This window comes from Anser brachyrhynchus, assembly GCF_964034855.1.
Source record: "Anser brachyrhynchus genome assembly, chromosome: Z".
NCBI classification, from domain to species: Eukaryota; Metazoa; Chordata; class Aves; order Anseriformes; family Anatidae; genus Anser; species Anser brachyrhynchus.
Genome location: NC_137697.1, coordinates 44,697,505 through 44,723,127, shown reverse-complemented (window position 1 = coordinate 44,723,127; position 25,623 = coordinate 44,697,505). Strand labels below are relative to the sequence as shown.

The window sequence follows — 25,623 nt, the reverse complement described above, 5'->3', positions numbered from 1 at the left end:
TCTTGCTTTCTGCAGCAGCAATTAGGTTGCCAGATGTGCAGTTATTTACAATGACTAAGAAAAAATCCCAATTCTTGTTTTCAAAAATCTAATTCTTATTTCTAAAAACTCTATTTTCCGTTTAGTTTTTCAGTATCAGGCTTTATAAACAGTTCATAGTTAGTCTTTCATTGATAATTACATTTTCCTGGAATGACCTTGGGAGCTTTGTCAACTGTATGACTATTACCACTACAACTTTATTAAGGTCTATTTGGTTTGAAAACAGCTTTTTTTTTTTTTTTTTTTAATGTATGTAGATAAGGATGTGATAGATTACTATTCTAAATCCTCTTTTATGGGCAACAAAACCTGAATTTGTTATCCACTAAATTAATATATGTGTTAAAATCTAAATTTTACAGATGTATGGTAGACATCTTAAGAATGCGTATACACACCACTTTTGGAAAAAAAAAGGAACAAGACACCAAGCATACAGAACAAGAAAAACTCATCAATTAACATCATTGCCTGAACTTCTTCTAGACTAACTAAATATTGCTAACACAAAACAATCAAACATCTTCATTTTCATATTATTTTTAAAAAGAAAAGGTAAAAAAATCATAATTTAAATTACTTTCCTATAATCCCCACCACATGCCACAATCTTAAGTTTATAGAAAGATAAACCTGATGCTTTATCCTGCTTCAGGGTGTCTCCTGAATTTTCACTGCTTCATTTCCCAAACTTAAAGCTGTAGCTGAAATTGTTCCCTTCAATCAACTATCTTTTTTAGAGAGTTTAAGTTATAAATAAAGAGAAATAATAAGAAAGCAGTATAATTACAATCTAAAGGCTACTGCTTTGACAAGTACATCAGATTTTTGAACATATGCTTATAAATTCTGTTAAGATTCAGACAATAAAGTCTTAATTTCCCCAGATGATAAATCTGAAATTTAAGTTTTGTAGCCACAAAGAAGCTCCTCAGCTACCTGGTCCTTAATCTAACCTCATCTAATTTTAACTACATAAAGAAGGATGGATTTGGAATTTGACGCTTTCAAGAGCAATAGACTTCAGTTTTGAGCTTGTTGTCATATAATCTTCTAACCCAAATTAGCAGTGTGATAAATATGTTATTTCCTTAGAGTGTCGCTGTTAAACTACAGATTTGGGCAGTCACCTGTTGTGACACGCACTGTGAAACAAAGAACAATATAGCTCATGCACCAAAAAACACTTGATGCTGACAGAAGTGCTAACTGCATTCTGTCTGATGAGGATTTTTATTTCTTGACAACTCTTAATCTGTATCAGTTAAAACTTTTCCGCTCTTTATTTGAGTGTTCACAATTAAATTGCTTTGTGCAAAAACTCTTTAACTAAGAATAAAAGCATCCTCACAGTGAATACACTGCATTTTAATTTATGTAATTAAACAAACAGATATCTATGCCAGCAGTTACATAATTGCATGTGTAACTAGACAAGTGATACTCCTTGCCATGAAATCAATTTGGAAAAGAATATTATGTGAAGTATTTCAAAACCAACCAACCAAACAAACAAACGAACAAAAACCTGTCAGTTTTTTTTTTTAGGATTGCATTTCCTGCCAAAAGGTCATATTTAGGGCCTTTAGAAAGTAACGAGCTGCAAAATTTCTTAATTCAAGCAGATGAAAAGAAACACATTTACCATTTTATGTTTGCTTTGCATCAAAAGGTAGGAATGTTCGGTTTTAAAATTATATCACACTTAATAGTCCAGGTTTTCCCTACCAAAAATGTTGTGTTTTGTTGATCATACATGACCATGAATAATAAAATTAACTAGACAGAATGTGAAATGTATAATGTAGGTATCTTCTGTTGGGTATTGCCAAACACTTCCAGAAAATCTATATAGAAATTGCAATGACAGCCTGGTATAAATCTAAGCCAAACTAAAAGTGACTAAATCTAAAAGTTTCTTAATTGAATCACTCCTGTGATTCTGGTGGTGACTGAAAAGAAATATTTTGAAAAACAAAAGACTATCTGTTACGCTTCAGCCCACTGTTCAGGCAGGACTTCGGAAATCGTAAGTGTGGATCACAGCTTTCTTCTAAAAGCCAAGGCATTTCAGCAATGCATTCTGCTGTACTTGTGTAACTCAGGGACATCAAAAATTCCTCCATACTGCAAAAATTGTATACATAGGCCATCAGGTATCATTCATTATGGTAATGATAGCCATCTGTTACATTTTATTAGGCAAAATTATGACCTTCAGCAATTGTCATTTTATCATCCAGCCTTGAAAATGACATATTTTAGATTCTCTTGTACAATAAAATATAACACAAACTGATCCATACTTTTGAGAAAAATAACTCCTAATCTACAACAGTATCTCCTGCCTACACATCCCAGACAAATACCATTAAAAAAAAAGCAACGCCAAGTAACAGAAAAAGATACCAGTAAAAATATTGGCTATGCAGTTGCTGAGAAAAATGGACTCAACAGAGATTTTTAGTGTTTTCATTGTAGTTGTAAAAAGTAGATGTCTTCCTTGTAATCTAAGTTCTAACAATTCAAATTATCATCAATGTAGTTATTAATTATTCAACAGTGATAAATAAATAGAGCAACTTACCCACGCAGTTCCTTCCAGAAGGATCAGGCTCATAGCCACTGTTACAGTTACAACGATAGCTGCCACGTAAGTTTTCACAAATTCCATTGGAGCAAATGTCAGGATCCAATGCACACTCATTAATATCTGTATTAACATAAGACAGAAAACAACCAGACACTGAAACATATGAAAAACCTGAGCTATAGACATGAACATCAAATTGGAGGTAGCATCTGACTTGGTGGAGGTTGGGGCTGTCATTCAAAGCAAGGATATAGCAAGGATGCAGCCAGAAGGCTGAACAAAGTGATTAGTCCTCTTTATTTGACACTAGTGAGGCCAAACATGGGATACTGCGTTCAGTTTGAGGCCACCCAGTCCAATAAAGACATACCAAGGGACTGGAGAGTATCCAGGAAATGGTTGCAAAGACTATTAGAAGGGTGGAGCACATGATGCGTGAAAGTGGCGGAGGGAAATGGGTTTGTTTAGCCAGCAAGAGGGAAGGTGACAGGGAGATATGATAGCAGTTCTCTGATAATTAATAGATGGTTCCAGAGGAGACGGAGCAAGATTCTTCTCTGAGTTACAGAATAAAAAGGCAAGAGACAACACTCTTAGGAATTACAATTGGGGAAATTTTAATTGAACTCTAGGGAAAAATTTCTTCCCCATGAGAGTTGTTAAGCATTAGAGCAAGCTGCCCGAAGAGGCTGTGGGAACTCCATCCTTGGAAATCTGCCAAACACAACTGGGCAAGTCCTTGAGAAACCTGATTCAACTTTGAAGTTAGCCCTGCTCTGAGCAGAAGGTTAGATTGGATGACCTCCAGACATCCTTTCCAACCTAAATCAATAGAATGACTATGTGTTTGTAAGAATACCTTGATGCAAAATATCTAGCCTGTGCACTTAGTGTCTGTGGTTTAAGGATCCAGGTAAGAAGTTATAATTTATTAGGTGATACAAATACCTTTCCTAATACAGGACTAGTGCATATGTCAATACCACAGCATATTCAGTCTTACAGAAATTATAGTATTCATTGGAAATTTAAAATTTCTCTTGGATGGACAGAATAGGATGATGAATGAGATATATTCCCTAAATTTACAGTCCCATATAGAATTTCTGCTGTAGTTGGAAAATTCCAGAATATTCATATGAACTATAAGAACAGGAACAGACTATTTTTAATATTTTTTGCCTCTGCGGAAAAGAGTTTTTTCAATATTAAGTTATTTCTTCCCATACGGTAAGCCCATTACTTTAAATAGTTCCCTTTCCAAACACTGGAAAGAACAGTAGGGGTGCTGGCCTAGCTGTGACTTCATAAAAAGCTTGTTTTATACTTGCACTGTTCAACTTTTTATAAAGGTCATTCCCTCTTCAACCACAGTGTAGTTTAGATCAGGATATTCTCTGATATTTACCTATACTCAGAAATATTTTTTGAAAAAATTTGCTATTAAATTTGCTGGATTATTATTGCTAACATATTTGCTGGATTAAACTGAAAGCTATGAGACATCTGAAATTTTCATAACAAAATATGAATTACTGTAATATTTCAGCTGCACATTTTCTTTTAAGCATAAAGTTTTGTGTAGTTTATTGGGCTTGTTTGTATCTTGTGGGAAAAAAAAAAAAAAGAAAACACAAAATCTCATGACTCTGTCTCTCCTTATCAAGTTAATAACAGTATTATAGAATATCCTGAGTTGGAAGTGACCCACAGGGATGATCATCTCCAACTCCTCAAAGTAAATGCTTTGAGATGATCTAAATCCTCCTTTTTCTTTTTATATTGAACACAATAGCATGAGTTCTGTTCTCACCGTTGTCTGTATTCCTCTCATACAAAGAAATGAAGGTTTTGGGCTTCTTAATCACAAGCTAAGTATAAGGAGTAGGTATGTGGTGATGGATTGCAGTTTAATTAACAAGCTATGAATCAACTGAAGGTAAAATTTATATGCCAAGACCTTTACTGATAAAATGTATTCTCACTCACTCTTGATAATGAGAAAGAACAAGGAAAAGAATACAATTTTATCAGTGATTGGTTGCAGGATCAGTATTTCTCTCCTTTATGAAACAGAGCTGGCAAACATGCTCCCTTGACATAAATGGTGGTAGGAGCAGCAGCAAGAAAATTTCCTGTAAGGTTGCTATGCAAGACATACAGAAAATGCTACAGTTTTCTTTAGAAACATAAACAAAGAGGGATTTAATTAGACATGGAATCCCAGAGATTATAGTCTATCCTGCAGTTGGTGGAGTCCATAATTAGTTTTACATTTTCAGTAAGAAATTAGATTTTTTCCATGTATCCAAAAGAATGTATAACCTCCCTACATGCAAATTCTCACAGTAAGATGTTATTTGTACAACAGCATTATGGTACACTGCCATTATTTCTCCATGAGATTTAGAGACTCTCCAAATGGACTTTGCAGAATTCACTGAAAAGAAAACTGAGAGAATGTACAAACTCTGTGGATTTCACATTTTTTTAAGTCTGGCAAGACGTTAAAGAAATGAGCTCATAGAAATGACAAAACTATGCATATGCACTTACTGTACTGAAAAGAAACAGTATTTCCTCTAATGTAGTACTGTTTTTAAAAGTTATGTATGCTGTTACTAGGTTTAAGGATCCAAGGTTAATTTAATTATTCTATTTTAATAATAAAAACATTAAAAGCAAAATATTAGTCTTAAGGCAAAAATACCCAAACCCTAGCATGTTACAGAAAAATCTACTTCTGAGCATATCTTTATTTTACCTTCAAACATATACATTAAATAAAATGTGCAACATACCTCGTCCATCCACAGTAATACCTATGCCACTGCTACACAGGCCATGGAATTCAGCTACTCAGTTGAAGCAAGAGATGTCAGAAATAAAAATAAAATGTTATTTGCAGTGTTTTACTATCTTTAATCCTCAAAATAAATTTTCTACAGTGTAAGTAACAAAATGCCAATGTTCATATGAAATAACTATCTATATATAAGTTAGCTAAACATGTCTTGTTACATTCCACCCTGAACTTTCCCATATATACAAAAGTGAAATTTGATAACAAGAATGAAACATTTAAGCTACTTCATTATAGTCTTGACAATACTGTCTCCTTCAGCTATTGCTTTCAACCATAATACCAGTATTTCTTCATTTCTTCTAAAATTTCTGCTGTCTCCCAAAACAACACTGAATGGGTCTGCTATCCAAGACCCATCATCTCAATTCTGTTTTCAGGAACTTTTTTTTTAATCAGTCTCCAAGTATGTTTGGAGAACTGATTCCTATAAAATACATATTTCTCAAATGAATATGAGATGCACTTTTAAACTAGATTTAACTATGAAATGTACAGATTTATCAGAGATATCTGCTTATTCTCTCTAAAGCATCATTAAATTCAGGGACCCAGATTCGTTCATAGCATACTCATGTTCCTTCATCTTGAATTTTGTCACAGTCTGGCCAGCTCTGAAAGGAGGTTTGCCTCAAATGTTGCAGTACGTAAAAACACAAACACCTGACACAGAATACCAGACAGTTTGTTTTTCTTTAGAGAAGAAACCATTTTCAGTGTACATTTCTATTAAGTACACTATTCATTTCTCTCAAATGCATGAAATAAATGAGCAAACTAACCTGGACAAGTTTTGTTTTGTTTTTTAAATGTGAAAATTTACCTGAATTTTGAGCAGGGCAGGGATGACATGGCTCTCCAAAACCATAGTCAGGATTGGCACAGCAACATTCAGACTTCGTTACAGCACCAGGGAACGGACGAACGCATGCTCCCTTTTTGATGCCTCCATAGCATGTGCTACGCATATGAGTATCTAAGAAAGGGCAAGCAAAGAAATAATTTATTTCCTTAGGCTCTAAGTGAAATGGAAGTATATTATCTATGGAAGGCATCTGGGGGTGCTGGTGACAGTAGGCTCAGCACGTGCTAGGCATTTTGGGATGCATTAAACACAGCATAGCCAGCCAGTCAAAAGAGGTGATTCTTCCACTGTATTTAGTGTTGGTGCGGCCTCACCTTCAACATCATGTGCAGTTCTGGGCTCCACAATAGAAAAAGGATGTTAAGGTACTTGTAAGCAACCAGAAAAGGGGCAACAAATCTGCGAAAAGGTCTGGAAGGCATGTCCTAGGAGGAGAGGATGAGGACACTCGGATTGTACAGTCTGGGAAAAAGGAGGCCAACAGGTGACCTCATGGCTCTCTGCAACTTCCTCAGGAGGGGAAGGGCAGAGGTGAAGAGCTGGCCTCTGCTCCCTGGGAATCGATGACAGGACGGGTGGGGAATGGTGCCGGGGGGACATTAGGACAGATTTCTTTAGTATGAGGGTGGTCAAACACTGGAACAGGCTTCAAAGTGAGATGAGTGATGCCCCCATGCATGTCTGTGCTCAAGAAGCATTAGAATAATGATGTTAATAACATGCTTTAACTTTTGGGTAGCCCTGAAGTGCTCAGGCAATTGAACTTGATGATCTTTGTAGGTCCCATCCAACTGAACTAGTCAATTCTATTCTATCTCAATCAGAGCTAAAAAATTTAGTTCTTCAAAACAGTTACATTGCCTCCAGCTGCATTGCTTTGATACAATAATCCTGATGGCATCAAGACCAATCCTCAAAACAGTTCTTCGAGTATTCTCCAGAGCACTTTAAAACTACCTAAACTAACTAGTTAGTTGTGGGCTAACTTAGAATTCCACAGGACCCAACAAAGATGACCTTCACATGTGAGCAGCTTTATGTATCTATCAACACCTATCTCAATAAGAAACACGGAATAGTCTTTAATCTCCATGTCATGCCTCAACATTCCCATTGAGAAGGACTGCAACCATAAACTGGTGACACGGATCTTGCATTTACTTTTGGAATGGTTTCTCATGTAGGAATCTCACCAGCAGCCTGGGCCTGGTAACCTGGGAGGCTACCTATTTCCAAGAGAGCATAGCCTCTTACTGTACGTACCAACTGTGAACAGAAATGCTGTTTCAGCAGGTTGTTCAGACCATCACATATATGAGATTGGTGGTCTTAATAGGATTATACACAATCTGGCACCAGTGCTGGATAAACTCTAGGATATCAGAGGTCACACTACCTTGCTAGCACAAGTGATTGGGCAATGTCCACACATGGTTAAAGGATGTGAGGAAGCAGCACTATTTCCTTGAGTAAGAGAATTTACAGGAGGTTTGTGATTAAAAAGCCACTAAGGAAATTAGTTCCAGCTCTGGGGAGAGGGCTGGAAATGATGGCTGCGACATACCACCACTCACTGTAGAAAGAAACAGAAAATACCTGGAAGGTCTCCAACCTTGAAAATAATGTCATAAAAGACAGAAGAAAAAATATACAGGACAATCATACAGCTATAGGACTCTCTTCACCGTGTGTACATTGACAGTCTTCCAGCTGATTTATTCATGTAAATCATGACTGAACCCTGAAGAGCGATAAGATGCCTTGGCAGTCCTTCAGCCTGACTTTACAGGTATAACCAACTTCTGCTGTGCTATACTTAACCAAGAACTGTAAGAATATCTCTTAGACTGCTTTTTGTGTGTTTTGTTTCGTTTCTGTTCTTGGTTGGAGGGTGGGTTTTTTTGTTTTTGTTTTTTGTCATTTCAGGGTTAGATGTCTTTTGCATATATATACATTTGCTTATAGGATAATATTGTCTATCTTCCAGCAAGAGCGTGAGTGGACAGTCCATCTGAATGTGTAGTTGAAAACTGCAGGATACAGACAGAATAAATAGCCTTTAGTTTTGATTCCTATATCTCTATAAACCCTTGCTAGAACTACACAAATACCCTTTGTTTCAGGTATCTACAGACTAGGCCAGCCTAGGCCTTAATTACATTCTCTGTTGATCTCCCAGTAAAACTACAATACACCATGGTCTGGACATGAGTCTGGACGCACTTAAACTGAGGAGAATCTGGGGGAATCCAGATAGATGTCTGCTTAAACGCGTCCCCAGAACAACAAAGAAAAGTTACATGAAAGTAGATGTTGAATATCCTGTGCCAATTCCAATAAGAACTGGCAATTCTTTATGCATTCTGCCTGCTCTTTGACTGCTGTAAACTGGCTCCTACAAAAAGGCATAGCCTGTACATAAATGTTTTCTCTTGCTTTTGGTCTCCCATGGAACATACAGTTCTGGAGCACAGCTAAATGTGGCCCAGATTACAGGACTTATTGCTTGCCAAGAATCTAGGTGAAGCCAGTACAATTTGCTTGCACTTGACAGCAGGAAAAGATTTTTATGCTTGACAATGATAAGTGGTATTGTACAAGAAAAGCTGCTTAAGTACCCTGCAGAATAATTAGCTTCATCAATACTTTCCTTCCACCTCTAAAAAGTCTAGATGCCATACTGCCTTGCTCTGTCTCGAATAAAGGAGTTTCAGTTATTGTCCTCTCACAGAATTGAGACTGTTCTCCTAGTTATGTGTCTGGTAGAGATTGAAGAAGCAATTTCAAGGGGAGGAAATGGCACCAGTGGAAAATTGCAGGGGGAGAAAAGATTGGTAAGTGTGGAAGAAATACTCAGTAAGAAGGTCTTGAAAACTGTGAAGGTGGGAAGCAGCTGGAGGAAGCTACAAATGTACTGAACGACTGCCCTGCCCTGAATGACTCCCCACTTGCAGGGAGCAAGTGTTCTTTCACATAGCACAATGTTTTTAAAGAAGTGCAGGGAACCTGTGTAGGACTGCCTTGCTAATTACAGGAAAACAGTCTTATCTACACAGCCAGTGATTCACAAAGTCTGTGCAGGAGAAAGAACCAGGCTTATACCTCATGAACCTAAACAGCAATACTATGTCAGAAAGAATGTCCTCCCAAGTCTGTTTGTCTCATGCTGATAGCGAGGATGAGGACAGCCATCGCTGTGTCTGTTCATTAGTTGCCTGAGGCAACTCACCAAGCTCAAGTTACCCACGTCCCAAGAGTTCTGACCATGAACCTTACTGATGGACCTGTGCTGCTCCCAAAGTATAGTTTGATCAACCTTGGACTACTAATTTCAGAATGTTGGTGTCCTGGTTCCGGTTGGAACAGAATTACTTTTCTTCCTAGCAGCTGTGTTTTGGATTTAGGGTAAGAATAATGCTGATAACACACTGATATTTTAGTTGTTGCTGAACAGTGTTTGCATAGTCAAGGATATTTCAGCTTTTCATACTGCTCTGCCAGTGGGAAGGCTGGGGGTGCACAAGAAACTGGGAGGGGACACAACCAGGACAGCTGGCCTAGATTGGCCAAAGGGATATTCCATACTATTTGGTGTCATGCTGAACAGCAAAACTGTGAGGGAGCTGGCTGGGGACTGGTGGGGGATGCTGTTCAGGGACTGGCTGGCCATCAGTCAGTGGGTGGTGAGCAATTGGATTGTGCATTGCTTATTTTGTTTATTCCTTTATCATTATTATTATTTTCTCTTCCTTTTCTGTTCTATTAAACTGTCTTTATCTCAGCACATGAGCTTTTACCTTTGTTTTTTTCTGATTTTCTTCCCCATCCCACTAGGGTGGGGTAGTGAGTAAATGGTAAGATGTGGTGCTTAGCTATCTGCTAAGCTAAACCACAACAATCCTTTTGGTGCTCTATGTGGGGCACGAAGGGTTAACATAATGACAAATTCGACCGGAGTATGTTAAAAAAAAATAGTTATAAGCATTATATCTGTTTAATAGCTGCTGGTCACAATTTTGAATTTTTTGCTCTTGGAGTTATGTTTGTTCTCAGAGTTGTATAACAGCTTACTCACTAGATGTGTTCCCTGGCATGCTGTTTATCATCTCTGGGGCCTTGTTTAAGGATCTCATTTTGTTGTACTGCATAACACTGGTTTACAATATGATAAATTTACCAGTGGTGATACTAATCTGGTATTCATACTCATTTGTACTCAACATGCCCCAGTAACAGTCTTCCGCATACATAAGACAAAGCAATGGATATGAAAGTCAGCTCGTTTAGTAAGAAAAGAAACTCCTACTAAGAAGGGGAAGGGGGAAATGGATGATGCAGGCTATCCTGAAGCAGGGCCACCATGAGAACGGGGGAAGAAGAGGCAGATTCCATAAATGAGGTCGTAAACACCCAATCCTTATCCTTAGGTGAGCTGTGAGATATGCAAAAAGATTTCACCCATTGTCCAAGAGAACACAGTGTCACCTGGATGCTCTGATGCTGGGATAATGGGGCCAGTAGCCAACAATTATTGGGCAAGGAAGACAAGCGGCTGGAATCCCTCTCTAGGGAAGGGGACATTGACAAAACGGCTGGAAAGAGAGGCATAATTTTTTTTTCATGCCCTGGATCAGAGCCTAGCATTGGCTTAACTATACATCTGTTTCTGAGCTTTCACTACACAGTTTTCTGGAGGATGGCATTTCTAGACTCAAATTTTGTGATGAAGCATTTCAACACCTGCAGGTGTTATCACCACTACATTTGTGGTCAAGGTCTGGTGGACCAGTGGTTGACCTATTCCCGGTAAAAGTCACTGCAACCATCCAAATGTCAGAGAAGGCCAAATCATGCAGTGCTCATAACCGACACTTTGGGGCATGGTTCTGCAAAATACCTAAACAGACTGAAATAAAACTTAGCTCCTTTGCCCTAGATGGCTACAGCTGTGGGCAGAGATGTGAAATGCAGACTGAATCATAACAAAAAGTACCTCAGTAAAGAACAAACAACACTGCACAAAGCTACAGCCTTAGGTCACTGCAAGTTCTGAGATGACACGCATATACACAGAGCCAGCTGAGGTATCTGAGCATGAAGTTGCAGTTAGAAGAACAGCCAAACCTGAAATGCCTGCAAATATTACCTTGGCTCTGAGAAGTTATCTAACTGTTCCTTTTCCAAGCATTTGTTCTCCTTTGTTGTAATTTTTTTCCCAAACTTGTATAATATTTTGTAGTTGAGTCTGCCATACTTATTAATATTAAATAAAAAAGCACTTTATTCTATGAATAGTCCCACTAGAATTAATGTTACTATTCATAAGTAAAATACTGCTTAAAGTAAAAGTGAGAGAACTGAACTGTACACCCTTACTTATTTATCAATTTTTGATAATTGGCTGGAACATTTGTGGGATTACTGTTAAAAGGAAACTACATGTAACTTACTAATTTTCAGACTATGAATACTCTTAGTGTGAATATTTTTCTAGCCGCCAGAGTGTCTGAAAACTATTATTATCATGTAGTATATGACAGAATAACCAGAGAATTCCTGTAGCTAACACAGCTTGTGTAAATATATATATATACACACAGACACACACAAAATTCTGAACTACAGATTGGCTCTGAAATTCTATTCTGAAGGTCATGTATAAGGACATTTTTGTTAGGCGCTGTTTGAGATCTCATATTTTACTTTATGCCTGGAATAATAACATCATCATCCTTTTAAAATGAATTTTCCAAATAAATCACAATTCTGCCTTGGGATTTTTGTCACATTAAGGATATTTCCTGTTGAAAATTTAAGCATTCATGGTAAACCTTAAGGATATGTCACATGTGGAACTGAACATTTTAAAATAAAAAGTTTTGTTCACAGGTGATAGCCAACTTGCGAAGCCTTTAGCTGCTAGAACTGTGGCAGCTTTAGGTAAATGGGAACACAGCAAATTGAGCACTGACTTGATTCTTTGCAGCTGTATCACTGACAAGGGTGAAGATGAGGCCAACTTGGACCACAAAAAGGGTACTGAACAGCTTGTACTCAAATCTGGTTTTGCTGCTGTGCCACTAAGCAGCGAAATTCATATATTGAAAACAGTACACCAAGCCTTTTCTCATTGTTTTATATTTTCACTGCTTTTCTCCAAACATTTAATAAACTGGAAGAAAACAAACAACCTGGCTAGAGAAGAATCCTTGCATTTGTTGGCTCAAACTTTTTAGTATGCTAAAATGTACAAAATTCTCATTTGTTTAAAAACAACAAATATTTGGGATCCAACTGAGGGACTGAGAAAGTGCTTTTTATTAGACTACTTATTAAGCCATTCCGAGCTTTAAACATGCATTTTTTTTTAAAACTGAATTGATACCAGAAAGGGCCAGTTAGCAGAGGTACTTGATATGAATGCTTGTACCAGATTTTACTTTCAAGAACTTCTGCCCAATTTAAAATTTTGTTTGAAATGGATATTAGTAACACAAGCATGTAGTATCTCACATCCCTTTATGTTGAGATAAACTCCAAATTCTGTGGTGAAGTCATTTTATCTGGACTCATGCTGATAAGATATATAAGTATCCAGCAGCAGAAATTAATTATTAATTTATGGAACAATTGCAGAGCTAAGCCAATGGTGCTCTCTGCCTTTACTGCTGCATGAACCTGTCAAACATCATGACAAAATTACTTAATCTGATCTAATACCAGCTCCAATGGCAGCAGCAGCATCTAGCAAAGACATGTGTGTACCAATCGAGAAGCTGATGCATTGTGCTGCTACCAGTGGTGCACTTTTCACTCAAGGAAGACCCATTATAGGCACATTCCCCTGCTGAAGCTTAACACCATACCTATCTACTTACTGAGCCTTGGCTCATTAATATGCCTGATTATAGATATGTTCATGAGTTAGAGAGAAGAAGTTTAGGAGATACAGTGAAGGTGATGTTCTGATACACGAAAGAAGGGGAAGATGGAATCTCCTGTGGATTAGCCAAAACTGGTTTAAGAAACTTTGCAGTATCACAGTCCCTAGTGCAGGCAGACTCATCACTCTCAGATTTCTGTAAAATATATAACGTTCTCCACCCTTTTTATCAGCAATCGCTAGAAAACAATGGATTGAATATGTCTTGTCCTCTACCCTTTTTTCTTCATTGGGTTGAAAATGCTCTTTTTTCATCTGGAGAGCTCTAGCCCTGACACTATGGTAGAGTTCCTGATGCAGCAAGGTGGAGAATCTCTTTACTGTCAACTAATAATATTTGAACAGATAAAGAGACTGCAGTTCAGATTACGTGACAAAAGCTTACTCATCAGCAGACTAGAAAAGGGTATTCCTCAAGAAAAAAGAGATGACAGGAAGGCTAGAGTTGAGTATTAAGTTTAATTTATAGGAATAACAGGTAAACAAGAGGTGGTGCCAGTCTGATTTCACAGCTTCAAGCTTCTTGTCTTTTAATGTTAGGCATATTGGATAAATTAATGCAAGATTTCCTAAGAATCAGTAATAATGATACTTGAGTTCACAGAAACTATCTATCTAGTTTTTGCCATTTCTCTTGCTAGAGCTTCTTTTTTAACAATATAGTACAGAGAGAATAAAAATGTTTTCCAATTAAAGAAAGGCATGGAAACAGGAGTGCAAAAATAACAGTGTTGCAATCAAGAGATGTACCTCCTTTAGTGATTTGGAGTGGATTATGCACAACTAAATATAAATCTGAATACGTATATGCACACAAATCAACACAAACTCATAGCAGAACAAAAGACAAAGACATCAGTTTTATTTAAGAAAAAATCCTTTCTGGTTTGTTTTAATTCTATAGGTGATGTCAACATTGCATAGCAGAATGTTACGTAATGCATATCTTTAATTTCACCCGATAATTCCACTTTTCAATAAAGAAAAATCTCACTTACCTACACACACGCGACCATCAACCCCAACAGCCAAGCCAGGTGGACATTCGCACCGAAAGGATCCTTCAGTATTTATACAGTGACCATTCATGCATATTCCTGATGTCTGACATTCATCAATATCTACCAGGAGGCAACACAATTCAACAATATATTAGCTGTTTTCGAACAAGTATACAATTAACATTTTTAGAATTACCTAATGGCTTTATTAATGAATAAATCATTAATATATCCTTGTTTTGTTTCTAGTAATGTCTCACCTTGGAATCACACTAAATAATCAAAATTCCACCTGTGCATTAAAAAGTCAGAAAAACTGTAAGGAGTGGTAAAGTATTTCAGATTCTACATTAAACAAAATTGGGAATAAATTTTCTTCTTTGTCCATCTCATGATATTGTAACTTTGCTTTAAAGTGTGGTTAAGGAAACATTATTCACAGAATATCTCTATGATAGTAAAGTTTAATTTCAAAGAACATTTTAATGGTCATCAATTTCCAAGTGAACAGTCTGGCTGCATGTATATTAAGAAAAACACAGCTAATATAAAAGGTTTAACTTCAAAGCAGATAGCTAATGTATATGCATGATTTTGCACCTCCTAAAAATACTTAATAAGTCAAAAATAAGTCCAAACCTATTTCTACTGGCTGTAACAGGTATCTTCCATTACTTGAAATTAAATCAGACTCCATTCTTAAAATGTTTAATGCAATATTTCCATGACCTCATTTTAAAAAGCTTATAATTCTCTATGCCAAATATGGTGTCTTAAATGTTATGCATTCTGAATTGCCAGAATAGTGGTATGGAAAGCATACATTTGTGTTTATCAAAGTAAAATATTTTAACCCTTGTAAACTTCCCATATTGCTACTCACTTTACCATTTCATTAAGGGTCTGCATATTTTGCTGCATTTAAGATGACTTCAAGACGTTTCAAAAGCTGATTTAACACCTGCTGTCCTATTTGAACAATACTAAATAATTTCTTTCTTTCTTTCTGTAATTTAAAAACTTATATTTAGGCAGCTTAAGACATCTACCATAATGAATTAGGAAGGTATGATATTAAGTCCCTGTGATGAGATTACCATTCTTAATGAATACAGGAAAAACTGTTTTCAATCAAGATTGTCTTAATGAGTTACCCACAGTTCTACATACCAGTACAGTAACGCCCATTTGGAGCCAGAACAAATCCTGGTTTGCAGATGCATTTAAAACTCCCATCCTCATTTATGCACATCCCATTTAAACACATGTTTGTAGTGGTACACTCATCATGGTCTGCAAAATATTGCAAAGAAAACTTCCTATATTCTTTCATCTCCAGAAAATGACATAGTGTAAATAACAGGAGAGATGATAAGAAAGATTCCTTCACTTGTAGATTAAATACTCCCAGTAACTCTAATGAAGCATCTGAAAAGCTTTCTCTCTACAGACAAAGCAGTAAACTTTTCCCCCATCGTGACCAGTTACTTTGTGTGTTTCAGCAGATTGTATGGAAGAACAGGGTGCATCACACTTTCTTATGTGAACGAATAAAAAGCTCCAGTCACCTGATCGAATTAAGAGCTTGTTACAACTAGCTGTTTATCTAGGAAGATTTTTTGACACAGTATAGACAAAATTAAAAAGAGTTATTTCCTCAGCAGTGCTGAAATTTTCCTTGCCTACGGAAAAGCTATGGAGAGACTCTGTCAGGCAGTGTAGTGATAGGACAAGAGGTAATGGCTTTAAACAAAAGAGGGTAAGTTTGGATAAGATATAAGGAAGAAATTGTTTAAGGGTGGTGAAGCACTGCAACAGGTTGCCCAGAGAAGCTGTGGATGCCCCATCCTTGGAAGCGTTAGAGGCCAGGCTGGATGGGGCTTTGGGAAACCTGGTCTAGTGGAAGGTGTCCCTGCCCATGGTGGAGGGGTTGGAATTAGATGGTCTTTAAGGTCCCTTCCAGCCCAAACCATTCTGGGATTCTATGATATACGAAGCACTTACTATGAAGCTTTAAGAAAAAATATTATTCCTGGCACTGAGCTACCTGGGTATCCTGTGGAGAAATGTAGCTTCAAAAACAAAACTTACCTCCAGTTTTCTTTGAAAATATACAGTTCCATACAATGTCTATTTCACTGCAGAGGCGGTAAGTTCACCTCAGGTCATGCCTTATCATACAAAAGGTAATTCTTAATCATCACTGTGCTACAGCACTATGAAGTACAATTTCTAGTATTGCCAAGCCAATGCCTGACACATATGAAGAGATCTTACCCACACAGTTTTTTCCATCTGTAGTCAGTTCGAACCCAGCATTGCAAATACACTGGAAACTTCCGTCAGTGTTTACACACCGGCCATTTTTACAAAGAACACCATTCTGGATGCACTCATCTATATCTAAGGAAAAAAAAAAAAAAAAAAAAATCATACAATCAGTTACCATAAAATAAAATTTATATAGTGACAATTATTGCTTTGAAAAATGCTGCCATTTTATTTAAATATTACTTAAGAAATAAATCCAAAAATGGTTAAGAATTCATTCTCATTCCATTAGAGATATAAAAAGTTTTATTTTTCACACTTTTACAATAAATGCTATGTCAGCTATGCTCAACAGTTACATTATAAATAACTCTATAAAACTGCCTACACATTCATCTACATCCATACGCAAATACATACCTGTCGTACTAATAGTCTATTTCATGATCTTTTGTCAAATTCCCAGTTAGAATGGGCTGGCCAAGTAACAGATACTCCAGAATAATAGAACAGCACAATAAATGGAGTAGTGGCCCAGAACTAGGGTTCCAATTAATACAACATCTGTCGGGATTTACTGAAATTGCACTAGTAACTATTCTTTGAACTCCAATAGGATCTGATAGAAGGGGTCAGAACCTCTGCAACATCAGTAGACACAAAGCAAATTTTCTTACCAATGCAAGCTTGCTTGGTAGGAGTCCTCTGGAAACCCGTGTGGCACTTGCAGTAATATGAACCAGGTGTGTTGACACAGTCTCCATTAGAGCATGGGTTTGATGTGCATTCATCAACATCTGTTGGCAGTACAGGGGAACATTAGTGAATTTACCATATATACAACATTTTTCCAAGTCTAGAAGTTTCTAAGTTAAAAAGACAGTAACTGACAAATGCTGAAACTTAAAACTTGCTCTTGATACAAAATCATGACTTTCATAAGATCATAGAGCTGATTTTAGTACAACTAGGCAGACATTTTCAAGAAACAAAATGTTACTGCATCATTTGTATGCATCTTAGAAGACAAAAGAAAAATAACATATTAGGATTTTGAGACACAGGATCACCTACTAAAACAACCCTTTAGTCAACAGAATTTCATTTAACTGAATGACCACTCATTCTTCAGAATAAAACCAACACAGATCAAAACTGGCATTGTAAAAGGAGTGGATCTTGGCATCTAAAATCCCCCATTATGTCACAGGTTTATTACAGAAACATGAGGAGGGGCTGCACATCAGCAGGAGGGATTCTTAATGAGACTATAGCCTGTGCACCACATCTCAGTTGTTTATGCATCATTGCTTTCTCAACCACAGTCTGCATTTGAGTAGTGCTGCATTTAATCTAGCTCTTTTCTATAATGTACCTTATTGACCTTCCCAAAGTTTTTTGTTATTTGGGTGCAAACAAATACACTTTAACTGCTTTAAGTGTTAGGTAACTGCTCAGAAATAACTCCTGTTTGACACAGGGCTCTGAAAATTTTAATCCCCTTCAAGAACCTTTCTCAAGTTTGATCTCCAGTGGTTTCCTATGAGTCAACTGTGACTTTGGTCTGAGACAGCTACTCCCAGCTCTAAAAAGGCACTGATTATTCCTCCCCTTTACATTCCCTAAAGCCCTCTGCAAGTTCTCAGAGGTGCTTGCTCCCTGCCCTCCCTGATCCTGGGAGCAGAGCAAGTGCAGTCCTCCGGTCTTGCAGGCAGGACCACTGGGTCGCAGTATCTCCTACAGCTACCAAAGGTTGATCTGAGCAGCTTTTCTCTGCTACAACTAAATTCACAGGTTACAAACTGAATGATCATTTGATTAAATCCTCCTTTCTCTATCAATGACCTTTGCTGATGTGCCTTGTTTCCCCCAGCTATGCCCTCCATTTCCCCTGTACGTCTGAAATTACACGTCTTCATCCAGGTAGGTTTTAAAGTCAATGCTTATTGGGGGGTTCTGGGTAACCATCCTATCTGGCTGTAAGCTGCTGTAGGAAACTGGCACATAGCAAAGTCACAGCTACAATTCTTAGCAATGATCGTTTTACCATGCATTTTGCAGTGTAAGCTATCAGAAATTCAGGAAAAACATAGGTAACTTTGCTGATCATTTGTATCACTCTTTATCAGATTTAGTTTTAAAACTCCGTTCATTACATCTTGGAAATAATGGGATCAAATGAGAGATCAAATTTAAATGCAGATATTTTCATTTATATGCTCAACACATACTTCTTGAAAGTGTTGGATGACTTGATGAATGACTATGAATGACTTGATTCTAAAAATGGCAAAAAGTTAGTTTTGTTCTAATTAAGCCATAAACAACACCATGAACTTCACAGGACTTAACGTGTTAAGGTATACTCATTAAAACCAATACCATCAACATACATATCAACGAGATCTGGGGTCACCCAAATCAACAATTTAGTGAGTCTGTTTACAGCACTCCTGATGCCTAGATACAATCAGATTGTTTGGGGTAAACAGTTAAATGAATGAAGGCAAAGCAAATGGAAGAATCAAATACCTCCTCTCATGCATATTTAGCTCATTCACACGTGCATCGGCAGCTGATAGCACCACTCCAGTAAAACCACAAGAATGAAGCAAGATAAAGAACAGAGAAATTCAGAATGTTAAATACAATGAAGATAACATAAAGTGCATCAGCTTTTTACATGGCAAAAGACTTCTATGTTATTGTAGTAGCTTCCTGCCCTCATGTTTCTCTACAACGTCTAGATGTTGAGATGCTCTTCCTCCTGAGTGGGTATTTTTTCTCAGTGCTCAGCCAGTATGCAGGAGGACTGCACGTAATTCCATCAGAATGAAGTCACCAGCTACCAACAAAATGCCAAAATCTAAATCACATTTTCACACTACTGTTTTGTCAAATATCTTAATCTAAAATACTTTACAGTATATTTATCTTTCTTTGGTATAGGGGAGGATGGGGGAACTTAAAAATAATAGACATGGCGCTCCTCTATTTTGCTTAGTTTTCCTACAGAGAATGACATTTATGACTTACTTTATTACAGGTTTCAACTTGCTTCATCTGTTAAAGAAATGTTCATGCTAGCAATGTATCTCACTGTAAATTAATTTATAAATTCTACAGCAGGAATGCAACATTCCTCTATGAAATAGCTGACTTGAGCTTAGAAAATCCTTGAAAAGCCATGTGCATCAGATGATTTCCCTATAAAATATGCATTTTAAGATGCTCTTATTTTTATAAGGTGTTCATAAAAGAGGGAAATAGCAAGTATGTGTTAATATAAAGAAGTCGTTGGCTTTGAGTTTGCATTGCAAGCATGCATATCCAAGCAGTGTAAACAGGAAACATCTGAGACAGAGATATTTAACCCGTTTTGTTCAATCTCCCAACATGCCTCTCTTCAGTGATGAATATTTCTCTTTCACCACTTGCATCACACAACTCCTCTTTTCAGTATTTCATCCGTAACACTTGTCAGAAGAGACAGCATGGAACTCCCAAAACACCCTTAAGACTTACAGTGATGAGTGTGAAGATCCATTGCAAGATTTACAATAAGGAATTATAGTCAGTTTGCAAATACAAATCTCAGCAGAGCACAGAAATGTGCTTGCTGACACTTTTAAAGTATCTACTGTTTTACACAGAGATTTTATAAACAGAATGAAATAAAGGTAGTAATATTTTAGCCATCTATCAGTTTGGGATATTACGACCATCTTTCAGTGTAAGATCACTTAGGACTACTTACAGTCCTTATGCCGCATCAAGCAATGTTCCGTCATGACAAAAACATGATACACATTTAGGTTAGAAGGCAGTGTTTAACTGCATTATGTTTTGATTTGACAGGATAATTTTTAAAGAAGATTTTTCTTTTCTTTAACTCTATACAAAAATATTTAATAAATTCTGGCTTCTTAATTTATTGCCTGGGGAGTAGGCAGCCAGTGTCTTAGAGTAGTATGGAAGCAGTGTTCATTTATGTACTATTAACCCAATATCATACAGTGAAATGTAACATTCCCCAAGTATGTTCTTTCAGCAATAAGAGTGCCCAAATTAGACTGAAGCAACCCTTTAATTTAGTATGTATCAATACACACAATACACATATGCAGTTAAGTTCCTGTTTAAAGTTCCAAGACAACTTTCTGTGTGATTTATGGCCACTAACATTCACAAATCAGCAGTTCAATAAGGCACTTAAGACACTCTTACTACTTCTTTGTAATACAACCAGAAAATAACAGCCAGACAAGGTCTCCTGAATACAAGCAGCTCCTTAAAAGGTAAACCACTGGAGAGTTAAAATAATTTGCAATGACAGATTTGTTTCACATAGAAAAAAAAAATAGGCAAAATGACACTTAAACTTGCTGGAAGCCATGTCTCCAACCACCTCTTTCAATCTAGGACATTACTGCAGGTGGCAGAGTATCTGCTTCTGTTAAACCACCTGAAATCTTTGTTTTGATCCGAATGCATCCAGCATTGATGGAGGTTTCAGACTACTCTTTCATAATGAGTTATGAAGTCAAGACTAAGTTTCCTGTGTGAATACTCCTTTTTTTCTTTTCCTTTTTTTCTTTTTTTTCTTTCTTTTTTTTTTTTTTTTCTTTTTCTGGGCATATAGCTGTTTGCTGGAGAATTAGATGGGTAAACAACTTTGTTTAATGTACCTATCACTCTAGTCCCACAGTTTTCAAGAATTTTAAACTCAAATTCAAAATCTGATACAGCTTGCCGCAGGCTGGAGTGGAAGGTGAATGGCATGCTAGTGGTCTACAGAGTGACCCTGTAGAAGAGAAAGGGACAGAATGCCAGCCAGCTACTAAGAACACACTATATCTTTCTGTCAATCATTGTCATCACTCAAACAGTTATATCTGATAGGTCTTTTAAACCACAGACTGTTGTCCTAGTTTGTTTTTTCCTGTATGATTTTTTCTATAAGAATTGAAAAAAATGTTTAAATTAAACATTACTTTACTTGCTGCAACCTACCTATCAAGTGGTACAAAGATAGAGCAAATAAAATATTTCACAATAAACTCAACTGCAGAGTTTAAATCCTATTTTGGACTAAAACCAAAAGCCACTGCCAGATGGCATGCATAAATGAATGCCTGGTTGTTTGGGCTGGGAAGCCAAAAGGACACTAAAGACAATGTATCACTCACTTCTTTTGTGCCAATGGTTTCAGAAACTGGCATTCACTAAAAACACAGGTCTAAAGGCACATGGAAGCTCAGATTAGGCCTTTGGTTATCTACCTAACTATATTTTCCTACAAGTTGCCTCTGGTGTTTTGAGTGTTAATCTTACCATCTCAATATTTGCTTTGGTTCTTTGTTTCCTAGACTGTTAACTTATGTATACCACATTACCAATACATGCATTTGATTAATAATCATACGGATTTAATGCTATCGAAACATTGAATAAGCAACACCGAAGTAAAAGTTATTTTCTGTGCTTTTCAAAGTAAGAAAGGGCTTTGAGTTTAACAGCATTAAAATATCATATGCCAGAGTGAACTATTACTTAATCACTATATGCCACGTCACCTTTACGCTCTCTGCTGATATGAAGCACAAAGTAGCTCAGTCAAATTTTTCTTGCCTTAAGAGGAGAGGATTTTAAAGACACATGATATTATGCCTTTCCATGGTATGTAGGCTCAGTTTTTTGAGCTATGTTTCTCTTGCTCCTTCAGTGTATTTCTTTATGAAGAGTAGTTTTTTACATGCATGAATAAGCATTTATCATAACTGTGTTCTACCATAATGTTAATTGTCACTGTTTTTTAATGATTTGAACACAAGATTGTTGCCTCAGAAAAGTCATTTAGAAATGCCTTTCATTTTGTTCCATTGCAAACTTTACAACAAACACAAACTCAGATTTTTAGCATTATTTATCTTTACTTCTTCATTCAAAGTTAGAAAGCAAAAATAATAAAAATGTAATAAACGTATATTGTGTTACCAACTACGTAACAAAAATCTGTGTGCTTCACTAAGATTTTCAACTTGCCCCCCAGATAACAAAGAATATGAACACAAGTTGTAAACTAGATTTCATGAAGAATAACTTGATGAAACTTTGTTAGGCAAGAGACTAAACCAGCTAGTTTCCCACGATTTTCTTTCACACGAAATAGTTTAATATGCCAGCTTTCAGAAGATGATTAGAACATTTTAAGACTGTTTTCTACGAGTCAAGATTCACCACAGTTAGGAGATACTGATTTTAGTGATGCAAAATGTAATGCTGTTATCAAAAGTGCAAGGACTCTGCATACATTGTAAAAGCATATCAATGCAAGATAGATTTACAGTAAGACTACATTCCTCACTTACAGTGCACTCATACTTTCTGAGGCAAGAAGGATGTGGCAAGAGAATAAATCTCTTAAATTTCCCAGCCAGAGATCAGAGCACTAGAAAATTTTTGCCTGAGGATAAAAAGCTGGTAAAGTTGGATTTTCTATACATATTACAGAGGAGAACTTGGAAGAGGAACTTTAACACTCCTCAAGTACAAAGAAGTGCAGAGAGAAAGGTACTAACCTGCTTTTCTTACAACCCTGTGGATAACACGAGAAATAATGAGCTGACATTTTTTTATTTTTTTTTGTCAAATTGTGTTTAAACTAGATTAGAAGCTCTGAAAGCTTTCTGGACATACGACTTAGTGGGGAAGTGGTGGCATCTCCACCCCTGACAGTTTTTTACAAGTTGTACAGACAATTCTCAGGAAGGTAGTTATAACTGGTTTCTTGGGTGCAAGAAAACCGATTAGCTAAGGGGACCTGCAAACTTTCAAGGGCACTGTATCAAGTCGATGTGAGAAAGAAAAACAGAGACGTTAGACACAGTAGCAAACAGAGACACCAAAGGAAAAGTACTATTCAACAATCGTTCCATTTCACTTCTCCAGAAGGCAGGGTGCCAACCCGGCTAGGTCCTGGTACTCAGTTTGGAATTCAGATGAAATGGAAGAATGTGCAACAACATGAAGTTGCAGTGGTTCCCAGCATTTGCTTGATAGCCTTGGTTACAAGATCTTTTTAAGGACTCAATTTCTGTGATTCTTTTTTTCTGTATTTTCCCCTAATCCACAGGCACACTAGAAATTAATTCTAAAAGCACTGTTTCAGAGAGAAAAAACTATAGGTAACAAGCTCTTACATAATATCTTTAATTCACAAATCTCAAATCTCTTTATAAAAAGAATCAATAAGCCAATTTAATCAGCAAGAGAAACAGAGCTTTACACTTAGGCCCTTAGGATCCTTTCTACTTAAGATGCTGTATCCTTCATTTACAGGGCTCTTGTCCACAAAACTACCCCACAAGAACACCTGATAATTCTTTGGCACTGCAAGACTGATGTTTACAGTACTGAATGGAAGTGTAGAACCCCAAATTCTGTGCTTTTTATAGGAAGTTAGCATTCGATAATTTATGAAATACAACTATAATCAAAATTTAATCATCCATTCTACTAATGATTTCATATCTTTAAAAACATAAATTCTGCCCTTAGTTATCTTGGATATAACTCAACATTAACTCCTCTGGCAAAAAAAAAAAAAAAAAAGAAAAAAAGGAGCTACACGAGCATAACAAAAGAGTAAGTAAGAACAGAACTTAACTTGCTCAATGTGAACAGAAAAATGTACAATACCTATCTCATAGATTAATACTCCATACTCATAATTTTGATTCAAGATTTTTTTTAGGAAGCAGATAACTCTCATAAAGACTATAAATTCCTCAAGTGTAAGTAATAACATACTCCTTGCATTCTCTTTCACAAGAGAAGTATTATTAAAATAAAAAATAAATACGTATGTGAGGAAAGATAAAATGTTTGGTATTTTTGAAAAAAAAAATTAACCTGAAAAATGTTAGTATTTTGAAAATGAATAATGGATTTTAGAAATGTTCACTTACCAATACAATCCCCATTTGCATCCTGTTTATAGCCCATGTTGCACTCACATCGGTAACTAGAAATGGTTGGTATACAACGTCCATTTAAACAAAGGTTGGGATGGTGCTTACAGATGTCTATTGTCTGATTGAGTATTGCTAGTACAAAAAAAAAAAAAAAAAGAGAGAGAACACAAGACAGATATTCATACTTTCAAATACAAATAAACTTCATGTATGTGTGACTTCACCTTGTGCTTACAGCAAGGTAGTGTTCCTGCAGAATGGGTAAGTTTTAGATTTGGCAAGGTAAGGAAAGAGAACAGTTTATTTTAAATGTTGGTGATTTTTTTGAGAATAGTTAGAAATTTGGAGTCTTATTAGCGCTGACCAAGACAGATCAGCCGGCACAGCACAAGTGAAAAATTCAAACATATGTGGTAAAGTGGGAAGCCAATGTGTGAGATATATATTACCAGTACATAAACTCACATACAGGTAGTACATGGTAGCTGAACATAAAGCTCTTTCTTATCGGACTACTGTCATAAACACCAAACTTAAAAGTGCCAAAGGCAGGAAGATCAATAAAAATCATTGAAGTCTTGCCTTCTTCACCCTTCTGAGAGGGTGGTCAGGCACTAGAACAGGTGCCCCAGGGAAGAGGTCACGGCACTGAGCTGGATGAAGTTCAATAAGCTCTTGGACAACATTCTCAGACACAGGGTCTGATTTTAGGGTGGTCTTGTGTGGAGCCAGGATTTGGACTTAATGATCCTAAGGGGTCTGTTCCAACTTAGGATATTCAATGATTCTTCATTAGGTTTTTTCTCTATAGTTAGCTGTAACTACTGTATAAGCACTTAAAAGAATTCCAAAATAACTTGCTGGGACTAGTTCTCTGAAGAATATCAGTCACCACAGTTGTGCAAGGTGGAGAGGAAAAGTGAATTAAAGGCAGTAAGAGATAATAAAAAATAAATAATAACAATGGACTAAAGTACACAAATACAATACATATACACATATACACCTCCCCCATATACAAAAATTGCGCACACATGGTGACAGAATACAGACAGAATTTTTAGTCTTC

The 25,623-nt window shown here is 36.6% G+C and overlaps 1 protein-coding gene across 2 annotated transcripts in view; it reads right to left on the bottom strand.

Moving 5' to 3' along the window:
• The window catches only part of FBN2 (fibrillin 2), a 190,018-nt gene that overhangs the window by 87,629 nt on the left and 76,766 nt on the right, over window positions 1-25,623 (bottom strand). For both annotated transcript variants that reach the window (XM_080575090.1, XM_080575089.1), the window contains 8 exons: window positions 24,549-24,686; window positions 17,256-17,375; window positions 16,585-16,710; window positions 15,478-15,600; window positions 14,305-14,427; window positions 6,322-6,474; window positions 5,437-5,490; window positions 2,630-2,755 (listed from right to left, as the gene is read on the bottom strand). In XM_080575090.1, the coding sequence (XP_080431216.1) occupies window positions 2,630-2,755; window positions 5,437-5,490; window positions 6,322-6,474; window positions 14,305-14,427; window positions 15,478-15,600; window positions 16,585-16,710; window positions 17,256-17,375; window positions 24,549-24,686 (963 nt within the window). The remainder of the gene's footprint in view (window positions 1-2,629; window positions 2,756-5,436; window positions 5,491-6,321; window positions 6,475-14,304; window positions 14,428-15,477; window positions 15,601-16,584; window positions 16,711-17,255; window positions 17,376-24,548; window positions 24,687-25,623) is intronic.